The sequence below is a fragment of the Poeciliopsis prolifica genome, unplaced genomic scaffold (assembly GCF_027474105.1).
Source record: "Poeciliopsis prolifica strain line A6 unplaced genomic scaffold, Auburn_PproV2 SCAFFOLD042, whole genome shotgun sequence".
NCBI lineage: Eukaryota > Metazoa > Chordata > Actinopteri > Cyprinodontiformes > Poeciliidae > Poeciliopsis > Poeciliopsis prolifica.
In genome coordinates, this window is record NW_026562417.1 from 2,343,337 (window position 1) to 2,368,375 (window position 25,039).

Below are 25,039 nucleotides of genomic sequence, written 5' to 3' on the forward strand. Positions count from 1 at the left end.
GTTGGATTCGCTAGTTTTAGACTGAATCAGCAATTGTGTCACCACCAGAGCTCAACGATAGCGACCCTCTCCATTCAATACTCAGAAACACACACACTGTGGAACCTCATCAGAACAAACGCCGGCTTGCTTTCCAAGGGCACCTGGTAGAGCGGTGCAGAAAAGCATGGCTGTGGCCATCAGACTGCAAATTACAGCAGAAATCCTCCCCACCGCACGGCGAGGCTCCCTAATGGGCTGTTTAACGAGACCATCAAATGCAAATGGGAGTTTAGTTGTGACTCTCAAGAGCCCCGGCTAGGCATTTGTCTCCGGCGCGTGTGTGGGTGAATATTCCACCTCTGCAATTTTCCATTCAAGAAGTAGACGTAACACTTGGCTCAGGGTGAACGCTTGCGGGAAGTGCAGACTATTGTTGCTGCACAATGATAAGAGGTGTCAATTCTGTGAAAACAGTAGGAGTAAACGTGCAACTTGACAAAGCTGTTAGACTTAGACGGAAGAAATAAGCAAGGTGAGATACCACAGATGAAAGAAAGAATTGATGGACACCTGGTAGAACTGTGTGAATCTATTTCTATTGCTCTGTTTTGGATACATTTGCTGAATTTTCTACATTCTTTCTTTGGATAGAACTCTGAGTGGTTTTCATGAACTTCAGCAAACCTCTCCTTGTGATTCCGTTGGATACTTTCTGGGTTCTTTCCAGGCTTTGCACAAACTTACTTGTTTTTTTTTGTGGAACTTATCTGGTGATTTTCATGAGCTCCACCGGATCTGTCCGGGTGATCTTCTGGATCCAGGAGATCTTGTTGAACTTACCCTGCGCTCTTAAGGTATTTACCAGATACTTTCTGGAACTTACAAAGCACAATACCACAACATTCATCAAACTTAATTTCTTAGAACTTTCATTAGAGGTATGAGGTATTTTCCTGGAAATCACTCGTTACTTGGCCAGAACTTCATTAGAACCGAATCTCCAAAACCAAACAGCGGTTTCTCTGGATGAGAAGTTGTGGGAGTCTTATTTGATATTGTGTCATTGGAAATGAGAAGCCTTGGCTTCGTAGCAGGTTTCCTTTGGCTTGACGTGGTTCAGATAAAACATAAGCTAACCGTTTTCCCTTTCAATTTCACTTCTTGATTGAACAAATATGTAGTTATTAGTAACCCTGGTGAGTTAAGAGTGAAGATACAGGCGATCATTCTCTAGTTTGTGATGATTTTCACATAGCTTTGCCTTTTGGACATTTCTCATTGCTGCTTGCAGCGAGGACACCGGGGATTCCTGCCAAAAGCGTTGACCTTTTCACACACCATTCTGCCCTCCTGCAAATGGCTTCACTGGAAAGGCTGCTACAGATGTAATCCCCTGCTCTCCTGACAGACCGAATGCCAGCCCACGCTCTCTATCTACCTCTTTGAAGCACAATGGGAATGTCGGCTCGATCCGAGCTGCGGTTGCGAAACCCGTCACCACTGGCGACGGGGTTTGATTTCCTGTCTCAGCCTCTGCTCGTCTTGAGGTGACGCACGGCTGGATTCTGCGCTCCCACAATAAGGAACGCGGTGCACCCCTTGAAGAAAAACAACAGGTTAGGTTACAGTGCTGCATCAGAATCAAGCACGGGAACACAATGTCACGTCCGTGGCGTCGCACGTGGGGCAGCGCACGCGGCAGGCTGATTGAAAGACCGATCAGGACATCTGGGGATCGGTTCGTCAGTGGAAAAATAGATCAAGCCTGGCAGGAGAGAGAGAGAGGAGAACAGAGGGAGGCAAATGGCAGCTGTCTGCCAGCTCCACCTGATGTAATAAATACTTAATTAGCATGGCACAAACGGTACCAAAGGATGCCAGCAGAGGAGGGCAGGGGGAATAAAGCGGAGAGTGCATCGGTGAGACTCCCACATCCTCTCCTCCCCTCTGAGTGAATCTGCCAGCTGTGAATTCCTGCGTCTCGTTCTGCAGTGATGTGTCTGGTCTGACATGATGTGGCACTTTCCCAGCAAACAAATAACACACAATGATGTGAAAAAAACAACAAAAAAAAAACCCTTACATCTCCAGAAAATAAAAATTATGCAGGCATAAGGGGCTCACTCTTTTGCCCACGCATTCATCTGTTCTCTGCAGCTCCCTTTGTATTACAAAACCTTGTCGACGTCCGGCTATTGTTGAAAAAACAAAACCCCACAATTTTGTAATTGTGGCTTTAGTATTAAATAAGAAAATGCAATAAAAATCGCATGTTACAATTCATTAAATAAACATGCCACATTGTCCTCTTACCACTTCCTGTAGTTTTCTAAATCTGTCCAGTCAGTAGTAACATCTGGTTGCAGCTTCATTTCTGCAATTTCACTTTGCGCAATGGAAACACGGCTTATGCGGCGCGACTGAAACAATGTTGTTGTTTTTTTTCTTTTCTTCTGGGTGAAAACCTAGCAGATGCAGAGGAAGATTAGACTCAGTTTTATAGTAGCTTTCATTTTCGCATTGGGAAGACTTCTCATTTCGTTCCAAGACGAAAAAAGAAAAACTAGAAGATTGAATCGGGAAAAGAAATTGCGGGTTCAAAAAGCTTGGGAAACTAGCTTGGACTCCATTCTTGTTTTACTCTTTGCTCTAAAACCCTGGGAGGGTTAAGCCTTCCCCTGAATGACCCAACATTTAGTTTCAGATGGAGTCGACTGATCGATGAAACCCTTTGACGTTTGTAGCTGCGACATGACAAAATGTCTTCAAGAGGCACGGATACTTTTGCAAAGTATGAATCATCAACAAAGAGTGGTATTTGACGCAAAAACATATTTGATGAAGTAGTTTGTTTTTTAATGACTGCGTTCTTGACTTTGTGAGGATTTACTCTCCGGTTTTTGGCTGGTGTTTTCTCGTGTTGTTATGGACAGAAATGCTCCCCTCATCCCCCTGCCTTCTCGATTGATGAATTAGCCACAGTCCAGCTGCTGTTTATTCCCTCTCATTGTCTGAGATATTATGAAATGATTCATGTGGCTGTGAAGCCGCTTATGGATGAGCCTTAGATTCTGCTGTTCACGGCTAATGGATTCATGAGCACTTCAGTAAATAGGCCATGGCACACGAGCGGGCCAACGGCAGCAGCCAGGCCATGAATAATGTATCGAGGCAAGTTCAAAAATGGCTTCCGACTTGTAGGAGGTTTTTGCTGAAATCTTGGTATTTTTGGGGAGGAAAGCTGGAGGAAAACCTTCAAGGTTTTGTTCTCTTTTTACTGTTTTTGATGCTTCTTTATAGGATTTCTGCCAAATGTGCAAACTGTAGCCATCTTTGAGGAGTTCAGATAATATGCTAATATTCTTGGTTTACAGGAGTACAGAAAAGCTTTGAGGACATTAAAATTGCTTACTGATTTTTGTGAGTTGCATTTACTTACAGTCAGCTTTTTATCAATTTCTCCAGTAAAAATATTTAATTAAAGTGCTGTAGAAACGCATTTACTTCCCTGTGGATTTCTCTTGTGTTTTAACCATATTTTCTTCATAACAGACTTTATTTCTTGATTCTTCTTGGTCTAAAAGTAATCAGGCCTGAGGCTGGAGAAGTCGAAGCAAAAACGGGGTTAATCCCAGTTAATTCATGATTGGTTAATCCATGATTCATGGTTCTGTTTTCACAGAGGACCAGGTTGGTTTGGAAAGCTTTTTTTTCTCCTAAGCGAAATCATAAGTTGATGATATTTTTCCGACAGACAGCTGTTTGACAACATGAAGCAGGCAATGAAAAAAAAAATCTCCCAAAGCAATTAAAAAAAATATATTACAAAGTCTGAGCAAGACTAGGGAAGATAAAAAATCACATGTGCAGAAATAATTGAACGTTACTTTGACCCCCAAAACGTTTGGGAAACATTCTCTCAATTGATGAGGGAAAAGTGCAAAAAAAAGAGAGAAAAATCTCTAGAAATGGCTGCACTTGGTTCAACGTACACTAAACTATGTTATGCAATAATGTTCACTACAAACCTGATCAAATTTGGGTTTCACTTCTCTCTCAGTATTTGGAAATAATGGTGTTTATATGCTAATGCTGATGCTAACACTTTGCTTAAAGGTTCCAGTTACGTCTCTGGTAAAACCTTTGCTTCGTACAGACTGTCTGGACCATCAGTTGTTTAGAGATGATTGTTTCCTGTAAGCTCTGTTGAGGTCTTAAATTTTACCCAATCGCTGACGTTTGGCTGTGACGTATGTAATGCGGCAGTTTGAGGTCATGAAGCTCACCAGAAATTACCTGTGCTGTAAACAACTGTGCTGTGAAATGAAATGCTCTGAAAGAATGTAGATCACCATTCATTCAGCGCAGAGAAATGACTCTTGACCAGTTGGCTCACGGATCTAACCTGTCCTGCAGTTTGTGTTTAACCTACAGGACAGAGCATCAGACATTGTTCCCATGACAAAGAACTTCTCAAATGATGTTGTGTTAAGCACAAAAAGAGCTAACATGGCCTCCAAATAATCCTCTGGCTCAATGAAAAGCGCCACCTTTGCTGTTTTGGACATTGTAAGTGACCATCAGCAGGCTCGTGGGCAGCCGGGTCGGACCTCTGGAGGATTCTCGTCCAACAGCTCTGGACGAACCTGCGAGCGGCTGCTGGTGCCTGGCACAGTTTTCATACAGATCCGACGCCAAATGGGAAGTCAGTTCTTTCCCCCTGGACGGCAGAGCAGCCAATCAAGGCCTTTTTATTTTATGAAAAACATCAGTCATCGCTGAATAACATTAATAACAAGAGGACATCCATCACTGTCATCTGTATAATTACTGGTTTCCCACAGACAGTGATAACACTCTGAGGGATGAGTAGCTAGAAACATGCAGCTCGCTTCTCAGTGACGCTGGATTTGCTAGTACAGCAGATATAAAGCAGCAGTTATGTTGGAGGTGAGAGTGTGATCCACATCAGCTAATATCTATGGGAAGCTTGCAGCAAATAATTTAGATACCAGCCTATTCAAGCGCTAAACTGGTTCAGTCAAAAAAAATAACTGAGCAATCTGTTGCAATACTGTAAAACTGACGTTTACAGACACTCTCCGTCTAATCTGACTGAGATGTATTGTGAGATATTTTACAAAGAATGTCTTGAATGAGAAAGCTGGAAGATTGTCCAAAGTTGGCAGAGCAATAAAAGCATAGAGTACAAATTATAGTCTCAGTATTCTCAGTAAAATTTACACAACTTTGCTTCAGAAACATAAATTGTAGGTGAAATCTAAGCGATGTGAATGCTGTATCATTTGATAAATCTGCCTGATACGGCAGTGGGCACACTCTCCGCAGCGCAGACAGGGAACCAGACCCAGCCTCCGAATCTCTGAGTCATCGCTCGCCTTCCTTCAACTGCAGCATCCGCCCCTCCAAACGTCCCCCCACCCACCCAACCACCTTCCCACAGAAGCTCCAACTTCATTTGTTTCGCTCGTTGTTTCAGCCACCCGTCTCCGTGACGGCGCGTGCAAACAGAGCTAACAGAGGAACCTGTGGCTGCTGTGGTTACCCTCAGGTGACTGTAAAAGCTCAATGGAAGCTGGAAGAAAAAAAATAAATAAATAAACGCAGAAGCAAATGGGGTTCTGACCTTCATATCTGCGGTTTTATACGGGGGGGGGAACAAAAAGTCATGTGTGAAAACACAGATATTCAGAGTTTCGGGATATGAAACTGTTCCATCAAACATCTCAGACTGCAAACTGACAAGATACGGCAAAGACAATCAACCCAGAATCCGGCAGCGCCGTTAAAGTTATCTATTTATAGCAGCTTGATGCAGCCTGGAGAAAGACTCTGAATTAAAAAATGAACTGAGACTGTTCAGTCCAATAAGCTTCAGTGTCACATCAGAAACAGTCGATCAGATATGGGCCCGTCAGGCTTCAGCTTCAATTCACCAAACAAGAACAGATCAGAGTTAGACTCTGACAAGCTGCTAAAACGAGATAATTTAATTAATTAATATAATATAAATGTAATATAATATTTAATATTTGACTCTGTAATATAAAAACTAGAACAAAAGCCAAAACATGTCCTGGGTTGTGTTTTCTCTGTGTAGGATAAATGAAGTACATTTTGTTTCCCCACTTGTTCACATAACAGCAATGTAATGTCGAGCCTCTTTAAGCCGTCTTTATCCTGAGGTCAGAGAATGTTCATTGGTGCAGACAGAGAGTCTGCACAGGAAAGCATGAGTTTGTTCTTATTGCTTAATTAACAGCAGTTCAAAGACTTTACAGTTCTAGCTGTTGTTTTAAAGCGACCTATCATACAGTCACTAATCTACTCAGTGAATATCTAATATTCAAACTTTCCCGAATAACACTAAGCTTGGCATTTGTTGTTTGGAAAGACAGTGAAGTATTTCTGCAACGATGCAATTGTCCTGGTTTGAATATATTGCGAGGTAAGAAGAACCAACCTACCTTTACGCAAAACGCAGGGAGCCAGCATGCTAGCTCTGCCATAAGACACCACACTGTAGGTAAATCATTTATATATAAAAAAAAAACATTAAAAGGCAACTGGACACATTTAACAGTAATAAAAACAATGAAAACAATTGATATGCAATTTTCAGCTTCAGCTGCTTGGGAAGAAAAGTTGCCAAACTTTGTGAACAAATGAAAGGAATTGGAGGAAGATAACATTATAATTGTGTCAAACACTTTCAGACCAATCTCAAACCAAATCTTATTCACTGAACATTTGACATTTTCCAAGAAATTAACATCCAGTTGAAAGAAACTTACTTACACTGGATCATTTGTTATTAAACAGCTGCTGACACACAATTTAAGCATATAAAACATTGCATTTTCTAAATAAGGCCCAAATTTGCGGCACTATAAAATAACTGAGTTGGGGCAGGGGGAATTACTTTCGAACTCTGAGTGGGATCAAAATACTTGACGTGCAAATGGAACTGGTAGATGTGTCTTAGCTCAAGTAAAGGAGTGCTTCTCCAACTTGCTCCCAACTGTGAGGCAGTTGAAGAAGCACAAAGTGAAGGCAGACTGGTTGAATCCAATGACTAATCAATAGCAGCTCCAGCAGAAAGTCCTTCTAAAGCCATCCTTAGGAGCGCCGGTGCACATCTCGCTCCGATAAAGAGCTTTGGTGGTGAAATCTGAGCAGAGCCGGGCTTTGTTGACGATCCCGTCGGCCACGCCAACGTTGGATCAGCTTTTGATTTTATGGCAACGCACAGCTAAATGAGGGACACCTGAGACAGGAGCGGGGAGTTTATTAATTATTAAGCTGCTGGACTGCAGCTAAATGTTTGCATTCAGGGAGAAGAAAGGAGAGGAAAAGAGAGGAGAGGAGAGGAGAGGAGAGGAGAGGAGAGGAGAGGAGAGGAGAGGAGAGGAGAGGAGAGGAGAGGAAAGGAGAGGAGAGGAGAGGAGAGGAGAGGAGAGGAGAGGAGAGGAGAGGAGAGGAGAGGAGAGGAGAGGAGAGGAGAGGAGAGGAGAGGAGAGGAGAGGAGAGGAGAGGAGAGGAGAGGAGGCAGCTGCACTTCTAGGGGTTCCCCACAGCAATTGGTCATGCTGAAAATAGATTGCTCAAGTCTGGGCCAGATGGACAAAGTTGTAGGCATGATTCATTCTCATTCATTCAAGCGAATGAGCAGCAAGACACTGAGCTGAGATCTTTGCTGCTTTTTGTTGCAATCATTTAACTAAAAATGGAAAAAAAAAAAAAAAAAAAAAAAAAGAAGGTTCAATGAACAGCACTGCCCTGAAGGTCAGCTTAAACTCTCTTGTTTTGGGTCAGCCAGGTTTAAAAGAAAAAAAAAAGAAGAAGAAAGAAAATAGAAGAGGAAAGATCCTAATAAAAAGACACTGCATGTTGCACTAATCCGGCAGTGAATGAGAGCGGCTTGCTGCAGCAGTTCCTTTATGCTCTGTCGATGCCACAAGGGGATAAATGCTGAGCCAGCATCCAGCGCAACCTCACCAACACTGCAAACACTGCGGATTACCTCATTATATGTCTGTTAACCCGTTTAAGCCTCGCCACGAACACAGCTGCAAAGGTGGCCAGAGAAATTTGGGATGACACGTCGTTCCGTCCGACGGCTTCAACCCCTTCACACAATCTACGTTTCTAATAAACTATTGACGGTTTCATTTGTTTGAATTGCAGCGAGGTGATAGCGAACTTCGCTGGTTGCAACACCCTTTTTTTTTTTTTAAAAAGAAAAAAAAAAGACATTAAATTGTGCACCACCTCTAGATTAAAATAAATTAGACATTCCTGCTAACAGGAATTCACCTGTGTTATGCCTAAAAGGAATTATTGCTAAGGCTAATGTCAGACTCTTGTGCCAGAAGCACTTGGTGATGTTTGGCAGATTCTCAGGACAATGGACTTCAAATGTAACCTGTGTGCGCATGTGTGTGTGTGTGTGTGTGTATGCAATTTTAACTGACCTACTTTATCAAAATGGCTCACAGGGTCATTAAAACACACCCAGCAACATCAGTTTGACAGGACACTGACAGGACAACGCCAAACGGAAAGCGGATTATATTATATTTTATACCCACAATGTTTCCATTGTTATTCCATATATTTATCACCTTCCCCTTTACTATCATTTCCACTGTAAACCACTGTCACCACCCCATCATTTTGAGTCTTGCTTATGTTTGTTATTTGTCAGGTTGTTATTTTTGCTTCCCTTTTTGTCATGAAGACCAACCTGTCTTTCATTTTTCCCCCCCCTTCCATCCTAACATTTGGCTTTGCTTTTCCTTTCAGCCAGCGTCTGTGCTCTCTCTTTCTTTCTAAGCTTTGAAGAAGAGCTGAAAAATCCTCAGGGTGACGTATCCTAGCAACAGTAATATCCAACTTATTCGGCAGAGGGATGAATCAAATGTAATATTTGGGAAGAAAAGGGATTTCTAATAAAATGCTTTGGCGGAAGAGGATGAAACAAACGCTGGAGGTATTACGACACTAACAAGGTTAAGCTTAAAAACGTCCTGAGGTGAAATGTGTTGAACTTATGAAGGGTCGCTTAAATCTGCTCTGTACAGAAAGGACTACAAAATACTTGGTTGGGACAAACTGTGACATGTATTAAATGTGATTGAACTTAAAATGCAAAACTGAACCAGGAAGATAAATATACACTAAAACCACCCCTCTGTTTCAATGGAACACGCAAATCATGACAGAAACTAAATAAACTGACATTAGGATTGCTGCACAGCTATCTGCTACAAGACATTAGAAAAGCATCAGACGAACTTTCCAATAGACTATTTCTTGTAATCATGTTGGACAGATTATGATCTGGAACTTGCCTTTCAACATATATTCAAAAAGGTGATCATTCATGCTTCCCTTACATTTAACTTGATGGAGTTTCGGAAAAACAAGGAGGTACTGAAAGTAAACACCAGGACTGCCTCCTTATGAATTATGTTAAAGGTTAGTTTGTTTTATCTTATGAAGCATCTTGATTGTTTGGTACGTCTGGAAAATCGTTTGTCCAGAGAAGTAAAAGGTGAGAGCTACCACGAGTTTGGCGTGTTGTCAACCGAGAAGTGTCCAGATACAAAAAACTCCTGTCTTTACCCCACTGAGAATCTGTGATTCTTAAAATAAAGGTGGATAAATAGAAACCAACTATCTAAAATATTAATGGGTCACCACCAGTCAGGATTTGGCCCAGAACTAACATCCAACATCAACTTCCAGAGACAACGACAGGAGCTATGAAGAACTGGAAACACTGACATATTTGCTAACAAAAAGCTCTTGACATATACAAAATGTCTTTACTCTGTCTTCACCACATCATAAAAACATAAAAACATTTGCATCAACACCAAAACTGTTAAGTCATGACTAGATGCAGAGGAGCACGATCTTAGCAAAAATGTTGGCGTCCTCTTCACTCCAGCATTGACATGGGGGGTTCATTGTTCTGTCTTACATAAACTCTGCAATAAGACACCAAAATCCCGTTTGAGGGAGGAGATGAAAGAGGAGGTGGAGTTTTAAAGGAGCAACTGGGATGTTAAAAGAAAAATAAGTGACTCACTCACTCGAGGAAGTGTTCTTCGACAAAACGTAGGTGAGTAAAGCCACTAAAATGCCCTTCAACAAGATTCTTATAACCGCCTATACAACAAAATGTCTTTACCAATTCGTTTTGATGGATTTTGAGGTAATGTTACAATCTTGTAAAGTGTTCCTGCTGATTTTTACTGTCCTCCCACACCCTTTTGATTCCAGTCAGTGGACATGGCGACTGCTTCCAGTTTTCTCTCCGAAGAACAGTTTCTGTGCTCCATCTGTCTGGATGTGTTCGCAGATCCGGTCACCATACCGTGCGGACACAACTTCTGTAAGACGTGCATCGCAAAGCACTGGAACATCAGCCGCCTCCAGCAGTGCCCGCTGTGTAAGGAGCATTTTGATCCCAGACCGGCCCTGCGGATCAACACCTTCATATCCGAGATGGCTTCTCACTTCAGGAATGCCAGGAGCTTGTCAGGACAAGTGTCTCCCGGCTCAGGAGGGATTCTGTGTGACGTGTGCGCCAAACCCAAACAGAAAGCCTTTAAGTCCTGCCTGGTATGTGCTACTGCCTATTGCCGTACTCACCTGGAGCCTCATATGAGAATCACAGTGCTGAAGAGACATAAATTGATCAATCCAGTCATGAAACCGGACACCATGATGTGTGGGAAGCATGAGAGGCCTCTGGAGCTGTTCTGCAAGACCGATCAGAGGTGTGTTTGTCCAAGCTGTGCTGCGTCCGACCACAAGAAGCATCGGGTCGTCGCTCTGACGGGAGAGTGTGAAGAAAAGAAGAAAGAGCTGGAGAAGACCAGAGTTTGTGTTGAGCAGATGATTCAGGAGAGATTACTAAAGATGGAGCAGTTTAAGCAGTCGGTGAAGCTCAGCAAGCGGGATGCAGAGGAAGTGACAGCAGCTGTGGTGGAGGACTGTTCGGACCTCGTCAATTCTGCAAGAAAAAGTCTGGGTCATTTCCTCGACGTGATTGTACAGAAGCAGAAAGCAGCAGAAGAACAGGCAGAAGGTTTCATAAAAGAGCTGGAAGGGGAAATCTCCACGCTAATGAAGAAAAGATCTGAGCTGATGCAGCTGTCGCAAATCGAAGACCACTTCCATCTACTCCAAAACACCCCGACGATGACGGTAACCGCCAAGGACTGGAACAAGGTCAGATTCCAGTCCTCCTGCGGTGCAACGGTGAGGACGGCTGCAGCTCAACTGGAGGCGATCAGAACAGAGATGAAGAAGCTCTGCGCGCGCATTGAACTCGCAAGAGTCCGGCTGTATGAAGTGGACGTGACTCTGGATCCAGATACTGCGAACCCCTATCTGGTGATGTCTGACGATGGGAAAACTGTACGATGCAGTGATGTGACGCAGGTTCTCCCAGACAAGCCAGAGAGACTCTCAGCCTTTGGAGTCTTGGGAAAGCAAAGTTTCTCCTCAGGACGATTTTACTATGAAGTTGAAGTTAAAGGGAAAACTAAATGGGAATTAGGAGTGGTCCGAGAGTCTGTCGACAGGAAGGGTGAGAACGCCATTTGCCCTGAAAATGGCTACTGGGCTGTTTGGCGAAGAAACAGCCATTACAGAGCTCTTACCGGGCCCTCTGTGCCTCTGGTTTTGGTGTCTGAGCCCCAGAAGGTGGGGGTTTTTGTGGATTACAACGAGGGTCTAGTTTCTTTTTATGACGCTGAGGCAGCACATCTCATCTTCTCCTTTACTTTCTGCACCTTCAGTGAGAAACTCTATCCGTACTTCGGTCCCTGTCCAAGTGACGGTGGCAAAAACTCAGCCCCTCTGATCATTTCCAGCATCAGCCACACATTAAATTGAAGTGCAGTCATGTATCGCTTTAAGAAAACCTTTTTGATTTACTCAAGTTATATTTGATGTAAAAATGTATTGATCTGAGATATTTAAGATTTAAATAAAAAGCAAACAACTGAACAAACCTGAAAGAGGGAGAAGAGAGAGAGAATTTCATTTCTAATGATTTTCTACATCTTGTTCTATCCTTTGTTGGTAGAACAAGATGTTAGTCCTCCGCCCTCCTCCAGACAGAGTATGAACTGATATCAAATGTTTAACTGTTATCTGAGAGGTACAGAAAGGCCAGCTCTGCTTTAACAACCTTTGTCAACGTCCTTGGGTGGAGAACTGACAACAGGGACAGCTGGCCGATGGAGACAATCAGTTGAGGTAAACTAGTGAGATTCAACTGTATACACCTAATCTAATCCAATAATTCCAGATATTACTGGAGATTTCTTGAGTACGTTTGAAATTGTTTCAGATTATTTCTCATTCCAAATAACACAAAATGTTCCAGAGGCATATGAAATGTGTAAACACAATCATTTCTTTGTGAGACTTTTAATAAATGTGGAACATCAAAGTACAGCGATAGATCAGAATGTGAATATCGGCAGCTCGAACATGACTGGAAAGATCAAGAGTCACTGAAGAAAGGATCTCTGGTGCCCTCTGGTGGTGGTTTAGATTTATTAACAAAACCTAACACTAGCAGTTGTGAAGATGTAACGATTTAAAACCTCGTTATGCCTGGATGTTGTCGGTTGGCCAATGCCAGGCCAGCTCGAAACGAACATGAACATTTTAAGAATGTCTTTTTTTGTTTTGTACCATCGGTGCAAGTTTTCACTTGGCCAATGATAGGACCACGTCTATATGATTTTAAAGATACTAAAGGATCAGGCCATAGAATAACAGATTTGCCTCAATTTTGTTCACATAAGAAATAAATCTGGGAACATCTTGATTAGATTTCGTAATTCTGCATTTTTAACAACATTGACTGAAACTACTAAACACTCACACAACAGAATTGAGTATGTCATTTATTTTTATTGTGTTACATGTGACCATAAACTTCAGAGAAGTTACAGTTTCCATGGAGATACAGTAAATATATTCAATTACTTGAATAGGAAGAAAATGTGTGTAAACACATGTGTGTGTGTGGAAGTGAGGCGCCCCAGTTTGGACGGTCCAGTGTGTCTGGTATTAACGTGACGTGGATTAAAAACGAGCGTGTGCATTTGGAAAAATAAAACAAACATTAAATAAGATAAAAGAACAGTGACCTAAAACTTTGAGCTGAAAAACAGCATAAACCCACATACAAAAGAGGAATAAATAAAACGATCTTTCACGGACATGGTAACGACGACGTACAGTAAAGATGGCCGCTTCCCTCCACGTTTTGTGTGTTGAAGACAAGGGAGCAAGGGAGACGGGAAGGAAAACTGCACTCTTCCTCCTGTGGCAGGGGATCGGCCTTTGGGTATCTACGGGCGGCGGGTGTCTACCTGTGGAGTCAGACTTCATATGGCACCGTCCACACTACAACTCTACAGTAAACGCGACCACAATCCAAGTCTGAATTCAAACTATACCTTCTGTTGCACCCTGCCCACACCACCTCCTTTAAGCTACAACTTCACCCCATGTCTGACTCTAAAAGGCACTGGTATGTACTTATTTCCACACATTCCACCATCTCAGGCAATGAGGACGCACGGGGAAAAAAAATCAAACACACATACTCTCGGGCCAGCCGGGTAACTTCCAGGGGTACAGCTGGCTCCTACGAACGCTACCGGTCTCTGTGACCCGAAGCTTCCATCGCGAAACAGTCTGCTGACGGCGGAGGCAATCGGATATATGTAAACGTCGACAAGGCTAACATCATAACAGGCGAAGACATAAATAAAAACACATGAAAACAGTGCTGCTAAACTTACCAGGATGTTCTAGTAAAACTCCAACAGGAGGAGGAAACCGGTTCGTGCACACAGTGAGAGTGTCCGCGTGGCGCTCCGGAGGCGCCGTCGCCCACCCGGGTTATTTACACAGTGACTCCAACCGACTTCTACTCTAACACACAGAGAGTTTGGCTGCAAGTTTTTGTACATTTGGAATGCTCTTGACATGGCGACGGTTAGAAAACGTCTACAAGTCTACGCGCTCCGACGAGGAACGGAGTCTATTCTAGGTTACATATTGAAACTTCGAGGCTCAAATGCGCTGGAGGAAGTGACTGATGCTCTTTATTGGACGTGCAGCGGAGCTGCTGCAGTCAGGCAGTGAAGTTCGAACAAAGTGTTGAACTTTGATTTTGTCTACTCTGAGCATATTTTTGCCGTATGCTTCCTTTTCTACAGTAAACACTAGTTTCTCAACAATCCAGGTCACATGTTAAACTGCTGCTGGTGCTTTCTTGGCACTTGTTTTTAACTGAAGCACCACAAAAATAAATTAGTTATATTTTGGTTATTTACTAGAGGACACCAGCAAAAAACTGCTGATAGGATTACTTACAAACTAAAAGTGGAAGGGTTCTCAACTCCAGACTGATATCAACTTTTGCTTCCAATCAGGAAGGCAACAATCAAAACAAAGGTGTCGACTCTGCATGCAGACTTTACACTCTGTGGTAAACACAGATTTATCATTCATTTTCTATCATCTCTAACAGCATAGAATTAACTGGAACCAAACTGAAATGAGTAACATCAGTTTACCATGTTAAAACTGATCAGTCTGCACATAAAAATTATTACCAGAACATTCAGATGTGCATTTAGAAACAAATGATGAAATCAGGAAGACCACATTTAAATGAATTGGATGAGCAACCAATTATATTAGGACACCTGGTTGACAATAACAAGACGAATGACGTGCGTCAGCTCGTTTTCGTTGGATTTTCTCTAGAGCCAGTTGAAAACCGGCTGCAGCGCCAGACGTAGTTCAACACTAGAACCGGATTGGTAGAAACGTTGTTTTTATTATTACATTTATTATTGATAAAAGTAATAATAAATGGCAGCCTCTAAAACTTAGATGTGAGGTTTTTTTACTTGAGTTGTTAAAGTGATGTTAAAATAGTGAGCATAAAAAAAATCATTTGTTCTCACTCTAAGCTTGAAGAAAGTACGAGTACTACGAAATTAGGCTTAAGACAGAGCGCCGCTCTAAAATTGTTTATTATTAATATCAACCAGAAGGTCGGCTAGTTTAAATTAGAACAGTAAAAGGGCAGTGTTCACTGGGATGTTTTAAAAAGACTTCAAATATAGATATATATATTTTATTTTCTTGATTAGAGCATCAGTCTGTCTCAATGCTGAGGCGATACCAAAGTGAATGTCCCACATTTCCAGTGCATTTGTGCCATAAGACAAAAATGGTCTCCAAAGGGTTAAAGTTCGCTACTTACAATATACACATAGGATGTGTCATATGTGATCTATTTTTTTTTTCTCTCCCTCTAAACAACAACTTTGTATGCAAAAAGTGGAATTCTATAGCTTCTGTTCCTTTTGTCCCTTGTGTTATTCTCACTGTCTTCTATTTCCAGATGTGGAATCGAGGGTGAATAAAAGAGGATCTGATCATACAAAAATAAAAGTTGCACACATTGGACCACTCGGTTTTTCTTTCCCTTTGTTTCATCGCGTTGGTTTGTTTCCTGGTCTGAGCAGGCTTAGGTTAAACACAAGATGAGATCGGAAAGCAGAAAAGAGAAATAGAAAAAAAAAAGCATTAAAATTAAAGGGATCTTATGTGCATGTGTTACAATCTTGTTTTTGTGTTAAAAGCTTCCCTGTCGTTCAAGGTGAAATGTGAAACATCAGAGTAGCATCACTCCATTAAGAAAAAAAAAAAAAAAAAAGCAAGAATAAAGAAACAACTAATAAAAAATGGCTGCCGTCTTTGCCTTTGACATCAAGGCAAGTTAATCAAAAACAGAAAGAAAATGAAATCCCAAAAGGCAGTCGAGCCTTTTTTTCCATGTGAAATTCCCTCACCGCTGCTCCTCTCTTTGAAATCCGTGTATCTCCACGGAGATTTGGAATGATGATGGTTGCGAATAAATACGTGAAAAACGGTCTCTTTCCGAGTTCTTCTGCTTTTCCAGGACACAAAGATATGGGCTTGTTAAGCGGAGAGAAGGAGTGAGCTGGAGTCCGCTCGTCTAAAAATCTCCAGTATGTGTGCATGTGAGAGAGAGTTTAGGGTGAGGCCTTGTGGCCGCTACTTGAAAATGTAGTTGATGAGAACCTGAAGGATGACGAGGCAGGCGATGACGACGTAGTCCCGCTGCTGGAGGAAGGAAGTGTTCTCCGCCCGGCCTGCGGAACGCATCCGCAGCGCCGCGACGCACCTGCACAACAAAGATAGGAACCTTTAGCGCACACGGCACCGGGACACGTTTGTGTCACGGGACAAGTCGGGTTCTTCCTCACCTGTTAATGTCCTCCTGCGTCTGCTTTATGGAGTCGATGGCACTTTGAAGTTCACTGAGGTCTGCACCCTTTTTCCTCAGCCGACTGTTATGCTTGCTTTTGTGTCCTGCAACAAAATAAATCGGCGTTTTTGTCATTAACAGGGCACCGACTAATATTCCATACATTTCTAGAGCTCCCACTGCTTTAAAAACCAAAAACTAGAACGTCACCATGATGTTAATCACCAGTCCTATTGATGGAAAACACACCTGCAGTATTCAAAGTGTTATTTATTTGTATTTTAATAGTTTTTTCCATATAGACCTATTTATGTTTTAAATAAAGCTGTTGATGATGCCGTTAAGCCATTTTGTTTTTGTCCTTATTTTAAGATGCATTAAATCCACTTTTTTCTTAAAATTTGACACAAAACGCAATAAAACATCACATTTTTGCTATTTTTTTCAAATTAAGAGACAAGACATACAGAAAAAAATTAAGTATTCAGAGCTTTTATTCTACGCTCTGTTGAAGCGCCTTTGTGGCAAACAGCCTGTGGTCTTCTTGGGTGTGTTTAAAACATGTGAATGTTTTGGAGTATTTTCAACATTCTTCATAAACTTTTGCTTTAGTCCACAATTTATTCTTTGTCTTATCTTAATTCTGTTTTATTGTATCTGTGCGCCCTTTACTTCACTGGTGATAACCATGAATTTGACCATTGTGGGACATGTTTCAATCTGTTCTATGATGTGAAACTTTTTCAGTGCTGCCCATTATGCAAACTTCATGTAATTTCTATTACATGAAGTTTACAGTGTCAGAAAATGCTTCAAAACGCCACAGAAATTCTAAAAGAAGTCCACTGAGCGGTGTTATTCCGTCCCGTCCATCGAGCTGTGTTCGCATATCGACATGCTTGGTGAGGCTGACTCACGTTCGCTCCCCGATGAGTCATGGCGATCAGGTTCTGGCGAGGAGCAGCCGCTCTCCGGGCTCTTGGGCTTGTCGCTCTTGTGTTTTCTCTTTGGCACCGTTACCTGATTAGCCATTCGCAGATGGGACACACACAAACATATGTGATAAACAGTTGGAACGTTATGAGCCAGCAAAAAGCAGATAAATGGCACAAATAAAAGGGCAAAGGAAAGAGAATAAACGGCGTTAAAGTCAGGATTCTCGTGCAGGAAACTCCACCGGTGGCGGATAACGGCGGCTATGTGACACATGCTGTTGTATTAGTGCAATCATAGCAACGCGCAGGTAGCATTCAAAAGTAAAGAAATAACCAGCAGAGAGTTGGGACACAGAATCTGTTTGCTGTAATGAGGGCAAACAGCTTGGATTCAACATTTTAGTTAAAATCTGATCAGGAACTGCTTATTTTAAGTTTCTTTTAAGAATAAATACACAATTTTACTAAAAAACAACAATATTAGGCACATAATTGAAAAAAATGATCAAATATAATGAACTGAGTACACCAAACAAATCATGTTTATTTGTCTTTCCCATTTAGAGGGGAGCAGCTCTATTTAAGATGATAAAATTAATATCTATACACACTATTTTTTTTGCCCTCCTGCAGTTTTTTTGGAGGGCAAAAAACTTTTGGCCAACGGTGAATAATGTTGGTTTCAGCTGTCATGTTGTTGCTAAACTATAAGCGAGGTATAAAACAAAAGGGACGCAACGTTTTGCTATTAATTGTCAACACCGATAGCTAGATGAGGTCCAAGGGTTTCACATTTTGCAGGTCAGTAAAAAGTTTTAATGAAAAGAAGAAGAAAAAACTAGGGGGAGAAAAAGAAGTAGATCAGTTATGCCAGCTTGACTTTGATGTCAATATGTATATGTGCTGCAGAATTTCTTGCGTGTCAGTTCAGTAAAAAAAAAGAAAAAAAGGCAACCCACACACCAACTCTCTGACAGATCATCAATAGAGCAAGTGTTTAAATTAGCTGATCAATCACCGCTGGGTTCAGTCGATCACTGATTAATAATTGCTAAATAAACATCGAACCTGAAAACGTAAAGCCATAACGAACTGAATGTTCCGCTCTTCCAGAGGGGAATGTTTTTGGTGTTGAATCCTGAAACATTTATATATAATCTCAGCTCTGTCAGTTGCTGTGGCAATGGGTCTGCGTGTAGCGTGAAGCCGACAGAGAGCGAGAAGGAAGCAGAAGACGAATGGTTTATTCTTCAGCGTTATTTTCCCTTTGCCATGGCGCACTGCGCTGAATTAATAACACGTGGATCTCCAGTTTCATTTTGTTAACAGAACTGCTCTACCACAGCAGCGAATAAAAGGATTGTCGTTTTCCCCTCCAGCTCACGTGTGAAACTTTTGAATGTAAACAATAGCAGTTAACGTGTCTGCAACACTGGCTGATGCTGGTTGTTGCATCTGGAAAATTATTACGAAACACTGAACATTTTTCTGACTTCTAAAATGAATTTAAACTACTTTGAGGGTTTGTGTTTGATGAGTCATGCAGACACAACAATGAAACAATGAGGATGACAGAGAGAAAAAGTTTTAGATAATGGATAAAAAAAAAAAAACAAAGGCACACAGAGTCCAGGCTATGATGGCGGCAGCGGGGAGGTGGTGGCACAGAGAGATGAAGCGACAATGGAGGCGGTGCGCCGGCTGATGCGAGAAGGACGGATGAGGCGGTGGCATGCTTCGTCACCGGGACAACATACCTGACACTTGCAATTGTCCCTCCGCGGCCCCTGGTTACTCAGACTAATAAGACTGCCAGAACGTACCATAGGGGTGCGGTGTCGGACCTTGGTCTGGATGCAGCCGTCTTTCTCAAACTGAATCAGGTCGTTGAGCGGATCCCACGGCCTGGTGCTGAAGAAACACACAAGCAGGAGAAATGAGAAGGCAAAAGAAGAGGGACAGAATCGGTTCTTTTAGTTTCTAAACTGGAGTACCGCAAGGCTTGACTTTAGGATTCCTTCCATTGTCCATATTTATTCGCAAAATTAGAAGATTATGCCAACAGCTAAAGTCCACTTTTATGCAGATAAACTTTACACACTTGGCTTATTCAATATGATGTGGCCCATTTCCAAGTTTATAACAGGCTTTCAAGTGCTGTTGGTTCTTATTATGAATAAAAATAACTTTGTGTTTTCCAGAAATGACTCCAGTACTTCTATGGGGATCCTATTTCTACCCGACCTTACAGAGAGAGAATATTTGTATGTTTGGCTGGACGAACGGGTTGACACCCAGTTGTGTTTTTTGGAATCTGGCAGAATTGTGTTATTAGTTTACGACTTTGTCATGACATATACTTCAGAGTACATTAAAGCTTAATACTCTGAAAAAACTGTCTTCTAAATAATTTTGGCATTTTATATATTGCTTTTGTAGTTCAATGTAAATGTTAAACTAAGGCAGTGAACAATAATTAAAAGAGACATGCAAATTGAAGGTGAGTTAAAATAATAATAATAAAAAAATACAATCTTTCTTTGATCATGATAACTCTGCAGTTACAGTAGCCACCAGAAGGTGGCCCCCTTACACGTTGCTAAGAAAAAACAAAAAAGCCAATGGGAATAATTCTAAAGAGAAGTCCATTAAGGTTTGATGTCTTTTTTTTTTGTAACTATTTTTATAGCTACATTCAAAATGCCTCATAACTGCAAAACACTTATATGCTAAAAGTCAAAGTCTAGAGACATTATTTTTTGCCTTTGCAGAGGTGAACTTGGGTGCACCGGCTGGTGTGCGGGGCAAGAGAGGAGCCACTCACTCGGCATATCTGTAATGCCACTCTCCGGTGACGGGGTCCTGCTCGAACAGGGCGGGGATCCACTCCTCGCATTTGGCTTTGCGCTCCCGGGCCGCCTTCCTCTGAGCTTCCTCCAGGATGAACTTCTCGTTGGTGGCCTCCGTCTGGTCTTTGTTGTTGATCGCTCGAGTCACGTGCTGCCACAATCTGGATGGTCATAAAAACATTAAAACCTGTTTGGATATTCCTCAAGTTTGTCCTTTCATTCAAATAGTCTGGAAATGGTAAAAACAAAATTCTAAAGCGAAAGGGATTAGGATTATCCAAGGTCAACGGAGGACAAATTCTTCTTATTATGAATTCTTATTTATGTTCATTAAATAAAACAAAGTGCACCTTTCTGACTCGAAGTCCCCCTGCTCTTCAGGTGGGACGGTGTAGCGCGTCAGCCTGTTCTGCCTCAGCTCCGGCGTCGGGTCCCAGAAAGTATCCATCGTCCCCGTTTTCTTGTCGTTGACGAAGATCTCGCTGTCCTGTGAGAGGACAATCAAACACAATCATTTGCTGCGTTTCCATTCAAATTGAAATTACAAAAAATTATTTTGCTTAATACAGCAATGTAGAAAAATAAGTTTTTTGGTAACACTTTTTTCACATCTCACAAGTTAGTTGACTGAACTGGATGTTACTGCAGGCGGAAACGACAAACAAGACGACAAAAAGTGCTAGAAGGATGTTTTTTAATAACTTAGCCTGTGAACAAACTTATTCACGTGTGATTTTGTGTGTCTTATTTAACGGAAACAACGCAATTGCAAAATTGTGGGTTTTTTTCCCCAACATTAGTGAAATATTGACAAAGTTAGCTTATGAAGGTACTTTCCATTCCAACTAGCTACTTAAAACCAAGATTTTATAGAGACAGAATAACTGAATAACTTTATATAATTTGCTCACCATTTCCTCTCAAATCTTTGACTACAACCTTACAAAACAACAGAAATCTAAATAAATACATTCAAGCTACTAAAACAAAACAAATATTACAAGCAAGAAAAAGCATACTTGGTGTTATTTAGAACAATATGTGGAGTCATACCCAGTGTCCCTCTAGAGTAGCCAGGACCTCCTTTCCCAGCTTGATCTTCCCGGAGATCTGATTGACACAATCGCTGCTGCCCAGGAACGGCTAAAAAAGACAAGCAAGACGAGGGACAAGAGGCGAAGGGGATGCAAGAGGAATCGAGGATGAGGGAGGACAGGACACAAAATGGAGCACAAGCACAGGACAGTAAAACCAGAGAGAAGAAATGGACTTACTGTTGTTACTTTGAAGGAGCATTTTATAATGTTCTATTTTTCTTTTAAATAAAATTTCTTTAAATATTTACCAATACTGCTTGAAAAGACACTCATCGTCTGACAATAAATCCCACTGAACTGCCCTGTTAACTTCATTTATAGTTAATTCGATTTTTTAAAATGTTTTTTCTTCTACTGAGGCCGTTAGGTCAGACTAACTGTTTTGAAAATGAGTGATGGGAATAAACCGCTTGTACTAAAGTCACCTATCCTGTCCTGCACCTACCTGCCGCTGATTCATGACAGGGTAAAGCAGTTGGTAATGTTGGGGTTGGAGTTGGGTGGTAGGGTTGCGTAAAGAGGTGGGACAGGTGGAAATGTCGACGGAGGAGCGAGACAATCAGAGACATCGCGTAAGAAACATTTCTGCTCCTTTTGACACTGACCATCTCCCAGGCTACGATGACCGCCACGAGTCTTGCAAACGTACCTTCAGTTTGAACTCCAGCTGAGCGCTGTAGCCCGTTTTCTCACACGCAATGGTGATCTGACCTCCCAGCTCCAAGGTCATGGTGCCGTACAGTATGCCTTTCATATAAAAACATGTTCCAGTCAATATAGATCAGCTAGATGCGCCGTTAAACAAAGGTTTGTGGTGTGCGCTCTGACCTTTACAGTGAGCGTAGGGCATGTTCATAACGTAGTCCTCCCCTCGGTTGAGGAAGGTGAGCCGAGCCTCTCCATCTAAAATGGCTGACAAGGAGTTTCCTGGAATGGGAGTGGAAGCTCATCAGTGCTCTGTGAATGTTAATGAGGTGAGAATTAAGACGGCTGAGGTTGTTTGTACCGTAGAACTTGGACTTGGCGAGGATGCTGCCGCTGAGGCAGAAGCCGTCTTTCCTGTTGCTGACGTAGAAGGCTGACACTGGTGGATGATGAGAGACCTGGGAAGAGAAGGTTTTTACCCACAAGGCAACTTTGATTTGGCTTTACACTTTCTTCCTTTAGGATCCACAAAATGATGCATCTTATAAAAGAGTCATGAAAATCCAACATTTGTTTTCAACTTTTACTGCATGTAATCTATTGAAAAACTTCGGACCTACCCATAGATATAACGTTTTTCAGACATAGTTACCTTCCTAAAATAATGGCTGCAGAAGACTGAAACCTGGACAAGTCTAATTTATGGAAGTTAAAAAGGAATCATTTCAATGTGAACCTCTCATCAGCACTGAATGCAAGCTGCTGCTGCTGGTGGTGATACCTGTTCTGCGATGTAAAAAGTCTTGCTGTTGGTCTTCTGATGGAGCCACATGCACCGGTACGTCTCTCCGATGATGGGGTTGTACGGCTTCTTTAACCCCTATGGATTAAAGCAAAAACATGATTCAGCAGAGCAAAATAAATATAATAAATATAAAAAATGCACATAACTCAACGTGAAGTGAGTCAAATTGACCTTTGGCTTTTTGTAAAATCCAGAGATGTACCATTTCACCACCTTCTTCATCCGGTTGTAGGCATTCTCTTCAACTGCAGCTCTGGAACGAGAAACATCAACTTCTACCTGAGCCATGTTGTCGTAACCACAGCATCTTCTCCACTGACAGTGCATTTATTGAACAGAAAATACAGGAAGCTCTTACTCGGACAGGAAATCTGCGTGGTAGTAGTAGTCGGACAGCTTGTCCAGGAAGGACCTCGGCTCCAGGATGAAGGTGGGGAGGACGACCTTGGACAGATCCATGCCTGGCCGCACCTGCTTCAGCAGAGTCCAGATCAGAGACTTATTCTCCTCGGACACGGTCTCCGTCTGTGCAGCCTCGCCGGCCTGAAACGGAGCAAGTCCACGATGTTAGCTAAAACATCCAAAACCAAAACTGACTAACTGCAGTGTGCCAACACTCAATCCCACTCTTGTCAATGTGAAGGTTTCATTAAGCTTACACCAAGTGTTTCATTTGTACGCTGACAGACTCACGGAATGGAAACGAGAGTTAAATGTAAAGCCTTACCTCCCCCAGCTCTTCGTGCGACTGCTCCATGTACGGGGTTTCCCGCAGATGCTCGTTGGGGTCCAGGTCAATGTACGAGTCGTCCTGGCGCTCTGACGTGTCGCTGTCGCTCTCCTCGCTCTTCTCCAGGCCCTCGGGGTCCGACTCCTCGTGGTCCTGTTCGCCCTCCCGGTCCGACTTGTCCGAGTACAGGTCCGGGTCTTTTAGGTGGTCGCCGTCGCTGAACCTGAAACGAGGCGGTTTGGGTGTGAAGGGAAACAATAATCAATAAGTGCATCCCCTGGATTCTTTCATAACTACCTGTCAAGGATAAATGGTTTTCAAACTGTTTTGCCAGTACATAATTGCAGACTAAAACTGGTGTTTGTTGTGAAGTCAACTCTATATGCGCTTCCCTGTCCAGTATTGTAAGTCGTGTGCGTTAACTGGTGCTGCTCACTGGAAGCCGTGCATGTTGTGGGCTCTGAGGAGGCTGTAGAAATTGATGGAGTGCTCTCCACCGGCAGACACTGTGCTCATGTCCTCCTTCCCCTCCCGGATCATGGTCCTCTTCAGCAGGCTGGAGCACTTCAGGGCCAGCTCCAAGGCGTCCATCCAGCATCGACCTGAGTGAAGCCATCCCAATTACACACCCACACGTAAGGAACAAAACCGCACAAGGTGCTACACTCAACAACAACAAAAAAACCTTAATTTTGGATTATTGTAACTCGAATAAATATGTTTTATATCCCTTCCTGGAACAGTTTTTGAAGTGGAATGTAAATGATTTAATGCAAAATAGAGTTGTGTGACCAGAGGAATTAGTTGATCTTCAGAATCAGACGAATACAATTCCACGATGGACATAACTTTCATAGAACCTTTTAGAATAAAATATTAAAGTCATAGATTACAGTTCTTACTGTATTTATAGATTCATGGCGATGCAGAAAAGGCGAAACTTTTCACTTTTTTTGGACAAATTCATGATATTGTTTTCTATTAAGCATTTTATGTAAGTACAGTCAAACGTTTTATGTGAGCCAAAAAGTAGAATTAAAGTATTTGTTGATTTATAAACCAAGAAATACAATTTGGATTTCTTGAAAAGTAACCTAAATCAGTTAAAAATTAAGAAAGGTCAGAATCTGTTTGGTGACAATCAACTTAAATCTGTTTTCTTGCATGTGTTCAAAAAGTAGACCGAATGAACCTTACTGGTTGAAATAATGTTCCGATTTGACTCATTCCAGCACCATGGAGAGAGTCTCTGTGGAGCAAGACGGAACGGCTCTCCATGTTTCAGCACCATGGACAGCGTAATAAATGCCACAATTTCTCCTGTCTTCTCTAAACCATAGAGGGACTGCACTGAAGTAACACTAAATGTAGGTGAAAAATAATATATTTTGGGTAAATTTAGCGTAGTCTGCAAGATTACATTTTCTTGCATTTTGTGAAGTTTTCATAGCATCTGTTTTCACTCACATAAAAGTCCCACTTAAACACTGGAGTTTGAGGTTCTGGTTATTTGTAGGTTATTTACTCTATGCTTGGCTTGTCACAATAAATTATGCAGGAATTTCAGGGACAATAATTGTTCCCTGAAATTATTGCGATAAACAATAATCCTACAGTTTTG

General features: G+C 42.0%; 2 protein-coding genes across 9 annotated transcripts in view; one reads left to right on the top strand and one right to left on the bottom strand.

The window, feature by feature from the left end:
• The first annotated feature begins 10,097 nt into the window (after nt 1-10,097).
• LOC129376077 (E3 ubiquitin-protein ligase TRIM21-like) lies at nt 10,098-12,854 on the top strand. Of its 2 annotated transcripts, none has more exons than XM_055055516.1 (2): nt 10,098-10,132; nt 10,294-12,854. In XM_055055516.1, exon 2 carries the CDS (start codon nt 10,303-10,305, stop codon nt 11,914-11,916), a length of 1,614 nt encoding a protein of 537 aa, XP_054911491.1. In that variant the 5' UTR covers nt 10,098-10,132; nt 10,294-10,302; the 3' UTR covers nt 11,917-12,854. The 2 variants fall into 2 exon arrangements, with proteins under 2 accessions (XP_054911491.1, XP_054911492.1); XM_055055517.1 differs by having other exon boundaries at nt 10,119-10,128.
• Nucleotides 12,855-12,928: 74 nt separating this feature from the next.
• osbpl8 (oxysterol binding protein-like 8) overlaps nt 12,929-25,039 on the bottom strand; it is a 60,849-nt gene continuing 48,738 nt past the window's right edge. For 5 of the 7 annotated variants that reach the window (XM_055055508.1, XM_055055513.1, XM_055055512.1 and 2 more), the window contains 15 exons: nt 23,855-24,020; nt 23,416-23,641; nt 23,047-23,231; nt 22,860-22,941; nt 22,665-22,763; nt 22,245-22,341; nt 22,067-22,165; nt 21,888-21,985; nt 21,195-21,284; nt 20,492-20,628; nt 20,117-20,302; nt 19,050-19,203; nt 17,275-17,377; nt 16,356-16,461; nt 12,929-16,273 (listed from right to left, as the gene is read on the bottom strand). In XM_055055508.1, coding sequence (XP_054911483.1) covers nt 16,144-16,273; nt 16,356-16,461; nt 17,275-17,377; nt 19,050-19,203; nt 20,117-20,302; nt 20,492-20,628; nt 21,195-21,284; nt 21,888-21,985; nt 22,067-22,165; nt 22,245-22,341; nt 22,665-22,763; nt 22,860-22,941; nt 23,047-23,231; nt 23,416-23,641; nt 23,855-24,020 — 1,958 coding nt within the window. In that variant the 3' untranslated portion in view covers nt 12,929-16,143. The remainder of the gene's footprint in view (nt 16,274-16,355; nt 16,462-17,274; nt 17,378-19,049; nt 19,204-20,116; nt 20,303-20,491; nt 20,629-21,194; nt 21,285-21,887; nt 21,986-22,066; nt 22,166-22,244; nt 22,342-22,664; nt 22,764-22,859; nt 22,942-23,046; nt 23,232-23,415; nt 23,642-23,854; nt 24,021-25,039) is intronic. The other 2 variants (XM_055055509.1, XM_055055515.1) reach the window with 1 other exon arrangement.

What these genes read in the sequence shown, in the direction of transcription:
- LOC129376077 (XM_055055516.1), top strand. Translation starts at nt 10,303, where the DNA reads ATGGCGACTGCTTCCAGTTTTCTCTCCGAAGAACAGTTTCTGTGCTCC.